At 42.9% G+C, this 10,350-nt stretch overlaps 2 protein-coding genes across 2 annotated transcripts; both read right to left on the minus strand.

Annotated features, from left to right (window-relative positions):
* Positions 1 to 1,861: 1,861 nt before the first annotated feature.
* LOC115163956 (golgin subfamily A member 6-like protein 2) lies at positions 1,862 to 3,014 on the minus strand. Its single transcript, XM_029716138.1, has 2 exons — positions 2,496 to 3,014; positions 1,862 to 2,340 (listed from the first exon to the last, which is right to left on the minus strand). Exons 1-2 carry the CDS (start codon positions 2,850 to 2,852, stop codon positions 1,978 to 1,980), a joined length of 720 nt encoding a protein of 239 aa, XP_029571998.1. The 5' UTR covers positions 2,853 to 3,014; the 3' UTR covers positions 1,862 to 1,977.
* On the minus strand, positions 2,936 to 4,205 carry LOC115162787 (stress response protein NST1-like). The gene is made up of 3 exons (XM_029714213.1): positions 4,028 to 4,205; positions 2,987 to 3,825; positions 2,936 to 2,949 (listed from the first exon to the last, which is right to left on the minus strand). Exons 2-3 carry the CDS (start codon positions 3,819 to 3,821, stop codon positions 2,936 to 2,938), a joined length of 849 nt encoding a protein of 282 aa, XP_029570073.1. The 5' UTR covers positions 3,822 to 3,825; positions 4,028 to 4,205.
* Positions 4,206 to 10,350: the final 6,145 nt, after the last annotated feature.

Raw genomic sequence — 10,350 nt, forward strand, 5'->3', positions numbered from 1 at the left:
GTGTGTGTGTGTGTGTGTGTGTGTGTGTGTGTGTGTGTGTGTGTGTGTAGCCATTGGTCCCTGGTGTGTCTGTCTCTGTTCTGTGTTGGGGCCCCAGTGTGAACCCTAACTAATCCCTGACGGGGGCCGATGGGGGCTTGATGGGGGCTTGGCCGGGGCCACTGCCAGGATTACAGGGCCACAGAGTCAACCCTCAGGAGAGAGGAGGAGAGAGATGGAGAGAAAAATGAAAGGTAGAGAGTGAAGAGGGAGCAGGAGAGAGGGCCAGAGAGGGATGGAGGAGAGGGGACAGGAGAGAGGGCCAGAGAGGGATGGAGGAGAGGGGACAGGAGAGAGGGCCAGAGAGGGATGGAGGAGAGGGGACAGGAGAGAGCCATTGATGGGGGATGAGGGGGTAAGAGCAGTGTTGCTCATCGGAGGCACGTCCACCACCGACACACACCAGAGGAGGCTGGTGGGAAGAGCTATAAGAGCTATAGGAGGATGGGCTCATTGTAATGGCTTAAATGGACCGGTGTAAAACATATCAAACAAATGGAAACCACATGTTTGACTCCGTTCTATTAATTCCATTCCAGCCATTACAATGAGCCCGTCCTCCTATAGCTCCTCCCACCAGCCTCCTCTGACACATACATATACATAAACACACTAGGCATTCATGTACCTAAGGGTATTCTGTTGATGTACTACTGTTGATGCGTTTCTGATGTACTGTACCAGTCAAAAGTTTGGACACCCCTAATCATTCCTGGGTTTTTCTTTATTTTGACTTTTTTCTACATTGTAGAATAATAGTGAAGACATCAAAACTATGAAATAACACATATGGAATCCTGTAGTAACCAAAAAAGTGTGAAACAAATCAAAATATGTTTTATATTTGAGATTCTTCAAAGTAGCCACCCTTTGCCTTGATGACAGCTTTGCACACTCTTGGCATTCTCTCAACCAGCTTCATGATGTAGTCACCTGGAATGCATTTCAATTAACAGGTGTGCCTTGTTAAAGGTTAATTTGTGGAATTTCTTTCCTTAATGTGTTTGAGCCAATCAGTTGTGTTGTGACAAGGTAGGGTTGGCATACAGAAGTTAGCCCTATTTGGTAAAACACGAAGTCCATATTATGGCAAGAACAACTCAAATAAGCAAAGGGAAACGACAGTCCATCATTACTTTAAGACATGAAGGTCAGTCAATCCGGAACATTTCAAGAACTTTGAACGTTTCATAGAGTCCTTTGGTCTGATGAAGATTGCCAAAGGTGTGCAAAGCTGTCATCAAGGCAAAGTGGCTACTTTGAAGAATCTCAAATATAAAATATATTTGGATTTGTTTAACACTTTTTTGGTTACTACATGATTCCATATTTTTGATTTCATAATTTTAATGTCTTCACTATTATTCTACAATGTAGAAAATAGTCAAAATAAAGAAAAACCCTTGAATGTGTTCAAACTTTTGACTGGTACTGTATGTATTGGTAATTTACAGAGATAGTAGCTGTATCATGAACATATTTCCTACGATACCATGTGGCAAGCAGCACTCATAATCAGAAATGTCCAGGTTGTAAGTGTTGCTGTTGGACATGTTCACAGCAGCAGTATTAGTGGCCTGTTCGCAATGTATTTATTAAGCACAGTCTGATACAGAGCCCAGGTGCCTCTCTCTCTCTCTCTCTCTCTCTCTCTCTCTCTCTCTCTCTCTCTCTCTCTCTCTCGTTGCATCCAATGGCAGTGTACGCGATAAGCTAATGCAATGCGCTGCTTGTGGATTTGACCTCTCTAACGCAGTTCCACCTCCGATCTGATAGAATCTATCCTTTCACATTGCATTATACAGTAACCACATCAACCTTTAATCCGTATCTTATACTTTTCTTAGATTTTGTGTGTTCTTTCTTCCCATATGGCAATGAATACTGACAAATATCTCAAATGCTCATAATATTTTATTGATGATGTATTCCACTAAATTAAAGAAGAGATAATTTAAATTTGGACCAATGCCAGCTGAGAGTATTTACTTTTCCATCTGTGTTGCATTCTGACATCTTCAGTTTGATGTCTGGGATGTACGCCATGTGATTTTCTTTGCCATGTGCCTTGTTCAACAGCTTTTCTCTTTCCTTCTCCCTCTGTTTCTTTTCGTTATAGTTCCTTGCCACCTCGTCCAGGTGGGCTTTCACCTTCTCCTTATTCTTCCTCACTTCTTCCTTACTCGCTGCTTTTCTAGCTCTGAGCAGCTCTTTCACGTTGTTCTTCTCCAACATCTCTCTTTCTTTCCTCTTCTTTTTCTCGAGCTTTGCCCTGACTCTCTGGGCAGTTTTAGTTTCCTTCTGAAAGAGAAAGTCCATACATGTTAATCAGTGATCTGAGATATTAGTCATTCTCTAGCATGCAGTCAACTTAATCTATTGAATCTGATAGTATAACCATAAGGAGGTGACTTGTGACTGCCCTGAAGTGTGACTGGTTAAATGGAGTACTGTACCTGTGGCTGCTTATGCTCTCCGAACCTCAGGGCAGTCTGCATCTGGTACAGCTTTATGTATGCCTCCTTCATCCTCTCCACCATATCTTTCTTCTCTATTGCACATCTGTCTTTCTCCCTTTGCATTTTCTCAATTTCACTATTCGTTCTCTCCCGCTCCCCTGTAATCTCCAACTTCTCCTTTTCCATCACTCTCTTTTCCATCTCCCATCCCTTCTTCTCTTGTCCATGCTGGCAAAGAATCCTCAACTTTTCTCTTTCCAGAGCCTCTATCGCTCTCTCCTTTTCTCTCAGTTCAATCATCCACTCCTCTGCTGCCTGTGTGCTCCTTCTATTAATCTCCTCCTTCTCCTTCATCCATCTTTCCCCCTGTTGATCCCAGATTCTTTGTAGGCCAGCCTTGGCCTTGGCCCATCTCCCCCTGTCCTCCTTCCAGCCTACTAAGGTCTGTTTCCTTTCCAGGTCTGCTTTGGCCAAATCTGTCTTCAAACCATTTCTTATGAGGATCCATCCATTCCTCTCTCTCACCCTCTCCTTCACCACCCTTTCATTCTCAGCTAACAGTCTCTTCTTTTTCTCCACTCTCAACTTCCATAACTTGGCAAAGGACATGTTCACCTTTAACATCTTGCCCATCAACGTTTGTGTGTCGGCTGCTGCACTTTCTCTGTGTTTGTCCAACACGTCTCGCTGCCTTTCATTCTCTGCTAACAGCCTCGTGTTCTCCACGGTCAACTTCCCTATTCTGGCCAAGTGCAGTATGTTCTGCATCGTCACCTTTGTCATCTTGACTTCTAGATTTTCTTTGTCTGCCTCTAAGCTTTCTCTCTGTTTCTTCAACATCTCTCTCTCCCTTTCATTCTCAGCTAACAGCTTAGTACTCTCCACTGTCACCTCTCCTATCTTGGCCAAGTTCAGTATGTTCTGCACCTTCAGCGTTTCCATCTTGAGCTCCATCTTCTTTCTGTCTGACACTACGCTCTCTCTCTGTTTCTCAAACAACTCTCTCTCTAGCTTCCGTTGGTTGCGGTGTACCTCAATAGAAGCCTCAGTCACCCTTCTCTGCCTCAGCAACTCTTCAATTAGCCTTTCTCTTTCTTTCTCTGGTTCCACCCTCACCTTGGTGACTTTCTCCAACACCTCTCTCTCCAGCTTCCATCGGTTGTGGTCTACCTTGTTACAAGTCTCAATCTCCTTTCTCATTCTAAGCAGCCCCTCCATTTCTCTTTGTCTTTCTTTCTCTCGTTCCGTCCTCATCTTGTTGCCTTTCTCCATCTCCTCACTTTCAGTCATCTTTTTCTCCGTCTCACTGACTCCTCTCTGCATCGATCTATATTGAGAAACATGTATTCCTTATTTATTTTTAATTTTTTTCCTGTCATTTTCTTAAAAATGTCTGGCCATGCCTGTTTTCCAACTTCAGTTACCCTCAAGCTAATTTGTATAATTTCTTAAATGCTAATAAGTAGGCCTACTTTCACGGATTTGCTTAGAAGTCAAACACTTTTACACATTATTATTTTCTGACTCACCTGTTTCAGTGTCACCTCTCCTCCGCGATTTCTGTCCAGTTATGAAGATTTAATAAGGTATTCACTTCAGAAGTTATGGTGTGGTGAATGGATATGCTGGTTGTTTTCTTTGGTTTTGAACTTCTTGTAGCCAAGTTCTAATTCCGAATTCTATGGTTGTAGCCAAGCCTACTTGTTGAGTCATAATGAGATTGGAATGTTGGCTTGAATTCTTTATTATGGCCAAAAATCTCAGAATTCTGAAGATTTTAGAATTATATTTCAAAATTCTTGGTTGTGTCATACATTCTATATACAAAATTTTAGCCCATGGATGCTGTCTAAAAGTTATAAATCTTACATTCTCAGCCAAAGAAATGTCATCTGTTTCAAAAAGATTCAAAATAAAGATGACTTTGTAAGTATTGGTTGTCATGGTGCCCTGAGGACGCCTAGGTAGTCCCGAAGCCACTCCTGCATTGTCTTGGCTGTGTGCTTAGGGTCGTTGTCCTGTTGCAAGGTGAACCTTCGCCCAGTCCGAGGTCCTGAGCGCTCTGGAGAAGGTTTTCATCAAAGATATCTCTGTACTTTGCTCCTTTTATCTTTCCCTCGATCCTGACTAGTTTCCCAGTTCTTGCCGCTGAAAAACATCCCCACAGCATGATGCTGGCTCCACCATGCTTCACCGTAGGGATGGTGACAGGTTTCCTCCAGAAGTGATGCTTGGCATTCAGGCCAAAAGTTCCATCTTGGTTTCATCAGACCAGAGAATCTTGTTTCTCATGGTCTGAGAGTTTGTAGGTGCCTTTTGGCAAACTCCAAGCGGGCTTTTGTGCCTCTTTTACTGAGGAATGGCTTCCGCCTGGCCACTCTACCATAAAGGCCTGATTGGTGGAGTGCTGCAGAGATGGTTGTCCTTTCTCCCCCGATTGCTCAGTTTGGCCGGGCAGCAAGCTCTAGGAAGAGTCTTGGTGGTTCCAAACTTCTTCCATTTAAGAATGTTTGAGGCCACTGTGTTCTTGGGGACCTTCAATGCTGCAGAAATGTTTTGGTACCTTTCCCCAGATCTGTGCCTCGACATAATCCTGTCTCAGAGCTCTATGGACAATTCCTTCGACCTCATGGCTTGGTGGGACCTTCGAACTCAACTGTGGGACCTTATATAGACAGGTGTGCCTTTCCAAATCATGTCCAATCAATTGAATTTACCACAGGTGGACTCCAATGAAGTTGTAGAAACATCTCAAGGATGATCAATCAAAACAGGATGCGCCTGAGCTCAATTTCGAGTCTCATAGCAAAGGGTCTGAATACTTAAGCAAATAAGGTATTTCTGTTTTTTTTTAATACATTTGCTAAACTGATTGCGCTTTGTCATTATGAGGTATTGGTGTACATTGCCGAGGATTTTTATTTATTTAATCCGTTTTTGAATAAGGCTGTAACGTACCAAAATGTGGAAAAAGTCAAGGGGTCTGAATTCTTTCCTAAGGCACTATATATTTAACTATTTATTTATTTATTTGACTATTTTTTGTTTTATTTGATGCACTTCGAGGTTATCATAGTATAATGAAAAATACTTTACAAATGTAATAAATAATACCAATAATTATTAGTATTATTCTTACGGAGGAGCCTGATGAAGAGCTCTAGGCCTGCCTGTCTGACAAATGTTTCTTACTCCCTGGCTGGTCCATTGACACCTCCTCCACTCAAGCCTTTACTGAACTGTATCATCATGTAGAGGTGAAAGACCATTTTTTTTCGCTGTATTTTTTTAAAGCAACTTTGTCATTCTGTATGAAACGCTCTATTTAAAATATTCCTATGATTGTTATTATTCATTAACAATAAAAGGCCTTAGCGTTCTTTTTTTTGGAAAATGGTCATGTATAGTTTGTCATGTTTAGTCCATTCATTGAGATGTGTCCAGATTAGGGCTTTCCAAACCTGTTCCCGGAGAGCTACCGTCCTGTAGGTTTACACTCCAACTCTAATTTAGCACACTTGATTCTAATAATCAGCCGCTTGATAAGGTGAATCGGGTTAGTTACAACTGGGGTTGGAGAAAAAAAACCCACAGGAGGCTACTGTAGCTATTCAGGAACAGGTCTGGTCGAGATGTCTCTGTTTAAGGCCCTGTTACTGGGTTGATGATGTGAGGATCTGATAGTTAGGAACAGTTTACCTGGAGACAGCCAACAGAGAGAGGGAGAGAGTGAGGATCTGCATTAGCCAGGGAGCTGGGCCCGTACTCACAAAGCATCTCAGAGTAGGAGTGCTGATCTAGGATCAGGTCCCCCACATTTTCACTCTTTGTGATCTACAAGGCTAAATTGATCCTAGATCAGCAGTCCAATTGTGAGATGATTTGTGAATACAGGCCCTGATGGTTAGGAACAGTGGTCCTGGAGACTGAGCCCAGTCCAGAGAGAGACAGAGGGAAGACCTGTATTGGCCAGGGCAGTTTGATGCCTTTAGCTAAATGATGGTGGCAGATGGAGGGATTGCTTTGGGAAGTTGTAATCCATCATGATTTCAGATGGACTCACAGCAGCGCTATGTTTTTGGGGTTATTGTCTGGAACTGTGATTGATGTGACATGGAGGCTGGTGTAGTGTGTGTGTGTGTGTGTGTGTGTGTGTGTGTGTGTGTGTGTGTGTGTGTGTGTGTGTGTGTGTGTGTGTGTGTGTGTGTGTGTGTGTGTGTGTGTGTGTGTGTGTGTGTGTGTGTGTAGTGCAGGGGAGATGGGAGTATCAGGGTGGACTGCCCAGCTTGGAAGTATAGGTTCCCAGAATGGTTCTCTTGTGTTATTAGAGATCTTATCTTATGGGAAGACTCTTGTTATAAAGGTTTCTGTAAATCAATTTGTAACCGTCACTGCAACATTTCTCATTATGTTATACAAACATTTGCTTGAATGGTTAGGAACTGTGGTTTGACTCTATGTGGTGTGTGTGTGTGTATTTTTGCCTTTCAGCATTTCCACTGTCTAAATGTACACATACAGTTGAAGTTGGAAGTTTACATACACCTTAGACAAATACATTTAAACTCAGCTTTTCACAATTCCTGACATTTAATCCTAGTAAAAATTCCCTGTCTTAGGTTAGTTAGGATCACCACTTTATTTTAAGAATGTGTAATGTCAGAATAATAGTAGAGAGAATTTCAGCTTTTATTTATTTCATCACATTCCCAGTGGGTCAGAAGTTTACATACACTGCATTGCCTTTAAATTGTTTAACTTGGGTCAAACGTTTCGGGTAGCCTTCCACAAGCTTCCCACAATAAGTTGGGTGAATTTTGGCCCATTCCTCCAGGCAGAGCTGATGTAACTGAGTCAGGTTTGTAGGCCTCCTTGCTCGCACACACCTTTTCAGTTCTGCCCACAAATGTTCTATAGGATTGAGGTCAGGGCTTTGTGATGGCCACTCCAATACCTTGACTTTGTTGTCCTTAAGCCATTTTGCCACAACTTTGGAAGTATGCTTGGGGTCATTGTCCATTTGGAAGACCCATTTGCGACCAAGCTTTAACTTCCTGACTGATGTCTTGAGATGTTGCTTCAATATATCCACATCATTTTCCTCCTCATGATGCCATCTATTTTGTGAAGTGCACCAGTCCCTCCTGCAGAAAAGCACCCCCACAACATGATGCTGCCACGCCTGTTCTTCATGGTTGGGATGGTGTTCTTCGGCTTGCAAGCCTCCCCCTTTTTCCTCCAAACATAATGATTGTCATTATGGCCAAACAGTTCTATTTTTGTTTCATCAGACCAGAGGACATTTCTCCAAAAAGTACGATCTTTGTCCCCATGTGCAGTTGCAAACCGTAGTCTGGTTTTTTTATGGTGGTTTTGGAGCAGTGGCTTCTTCCTTGCTGAGCGGCCTTTCAGGTTATGTCGATATAGGACTCATGATATAGGACTCAACTGTTTCCGCCAGCATTTTCACAAGGTCCTTTGCTGTTGTTCTGGGATTGATTTGCACTTTTCGCACCAAAGTACATTCATCTCTAGGAGACAGAACGCATCTCCTTCCTGAGCGGTATGACGGCTGTGTGGTCCCATGGTGTTTATACTTGCATACTATTGTTTGTACAGATGAGCGTGGTACCTTCAGGCGTTTGGAAATTGCTCCCAAGGATGAACCAAACTTGTGGAGGTCTACAAAGTTTTTTCTGAGGTCTTGGCTGATTTCTTTTGATTTTCCCATGATGTCAAGCAAAGAGGCACTGAGTTTGAAGGTAGGCCTTGAAATACATCCACAGGTACACCTCCAATTGACTCAAATTATGTCAATTAGCCTATCAGAAGCTTCTAAAACCATTACATCATTTTCTGGAATTTTCCAAGCTGTTTAAAGGCACAGTCAACTTAGTGTATGTAAACTTCTGACCCACGGAATTGTGATACAGTGAATTATAAGTGAAATAATCTGTCTGTAAACAATTGCTGGAAAAATGACTTGTGTCATGCACAAAGTAGATGTCCTAACCGACTTGCCAAAACTATAGTTTGTTAACAAGAAATATGTGAAGTGGTTGAAAAACGAGTTTTAATGACTCCAACTTATGTGTATGTAAACTTGTGATTTCAACTGTATGTGTACAGCGTGGTACGTGGGTGCACTCATGCATGTGAATGTGTTAGCCACGGTTTGCCAGGACGCTCCCTTGCCATGTGTGTTATCGTATTTCTTTAAGCTGAAGCATTTGTCGGTGTCTCTATCTCTTCCCCCTACAGGTTGAAGTCACACCCAAGTTAATTCTTCAATTAGCATGAGCCAGATATTCGAGGAAGATCGGAGGGCCCGCCAATCGATGTCCAATTAGCGAGGCCTCGTGGACCAGGTGAGACCAGGGGAGAGGGGGACCTCACCGGGCAAGTAAGCGGTGGGGGTGCTGGGGGGGGGTCTTCTTGAGGGTGTATGTGGATGGATGTTAGATTCTCCATCAAGCTGTGCTGAGACCAGTGTAATTAATCAATTTAAGATGGCTGATTGCAGATGACTTTGGGAATACAGGAGTAGAGCCCTAGAGAGAGAGAGAGAGAGAAACAGAAAGAAAAAAGAAGAAACAAAGGGAAAGAGTGAAAGACAGAGAAAGAGCACGGCTGTGTATTGGCATAATCATCTGTGGAATTTGTATATTAGGTACCATTAAAGTAAAGGGTTAGCGTATCTGCTCGAATATGTAGTGTAAAAATGTAGAAGTGACAGGAGGAAGCGCAGCCCCTCAGCAGATGTCTTTTTGTTCTTGTGAATTAATAGGTCGATGGATGGATGAGCCACGAGTGTCTCATTATTCCAACGCTAATATGCTCCGAAGGCACTATCTAGAGCTTTGTTAATAGACTGTTTGTTTTAATGCATTTGTGCCTGCTTTTTGACTACTCCTACAGTATGTACTTGTTTTCCTTTAGTTCAGCTACCGTTGCACATTCATCTTTATGATTTGCACATTCAATTGTATGATTTGTACCGTTTAGAAGCCGAGGCACATATTTAAAATGTTTTTGTTGAAGCTGGGCTGAAGTGCGTTTAGGGAAGCTTTCATTCTATCTCAACAATCTAATTTAAATACAAATGTCATATTTTGGGGATTGGGAAAAGTGCTTTATGAATGGAATACAGTGATTCCTTATTGCAGTATTATGAGTCCTCGACCTCGGTACAGTGACCTACAAAACGTCATGTTTTACACTTGTTCTCTGTGTGACAACGTTTAACGTCACCTCTAATGTAGAGCGTTATTGTACGGGAGAAGAGCACGATCCTGTATGTGTGTGCGTGTCTGTGTGTCTGTCACCTAAGCTTGCTCTAGCAGTATGTGTCAGTAAATGTGAATATCTATTGATTAGTTCTGGCACTGTCTGATAGACAGATCTGTGTTAATACCACTCAAGACAGCCACAATGTCACACGTACACACACACACACACACACACACACACACGCGCATACACGCACACACACACACACACACACACACACACACACACACACACACACACACACACACACACACACACACACACACACAGCCAGCGACTGTGGCTTGAGGCATCCTATTCGCCCACGGCTCTCCCAACTGAACAACACTAGCTGATTAGAAAAAGACAGACAGAGGCAGGAAGAGAGAGAGAGGGAGACAGAGAGACGAGGCAAAGAGTTCTTGATAGAAATAGGTAAATAGAGAGTGAGAGGGGGAAGAGTGAGAAAGGGAGAGGCAGAAAAAGAGAGCGAGAAAGTGAGGACGCAAGAGAGTGTCCGCCTCTCTCCGCTGCCGCCAGAGGCGAACAGACAGCCACTCCGCTGCAGGAATGCTAATTCAAC

Source organism: Salmo trutta, chromosome 26 (assembly GCF_901001165.1).
Source record: "Salmo trutta chromosome 26, fSalTru1.1, whole genome shotgun sequence".
Classification (NCBI taxonomy): Eukaryota; Metazoa; Chordata; class Actinopteri; order Salmoniformes; family Salmonidae; genus Salmo; species Salmo trutta.

Coding starts and splice junctions, on each gene's coding strand:
- LOC115163956 (XM_029716138.1), bottom strand. CDS start 2,852: ATGAAGGAGAAGGAGGAGATTAATAGAAGGAGCACACAGGCAGCAGAG. Junction 2,341..2,495: donor GAGAGCATAAGCAGCCACAG/GTACAGTACTCC, acceptor TTTCTCTTTCAG/AAGGAAACTAAAACTGCCCA.
- LOC115162787 (XM_029714213.1), bottom strand. CDS start 3,821: ATGCAGAGAGGAGTCAGTGAGACGGAGAAAAAGATGACTGAAAGTGAG.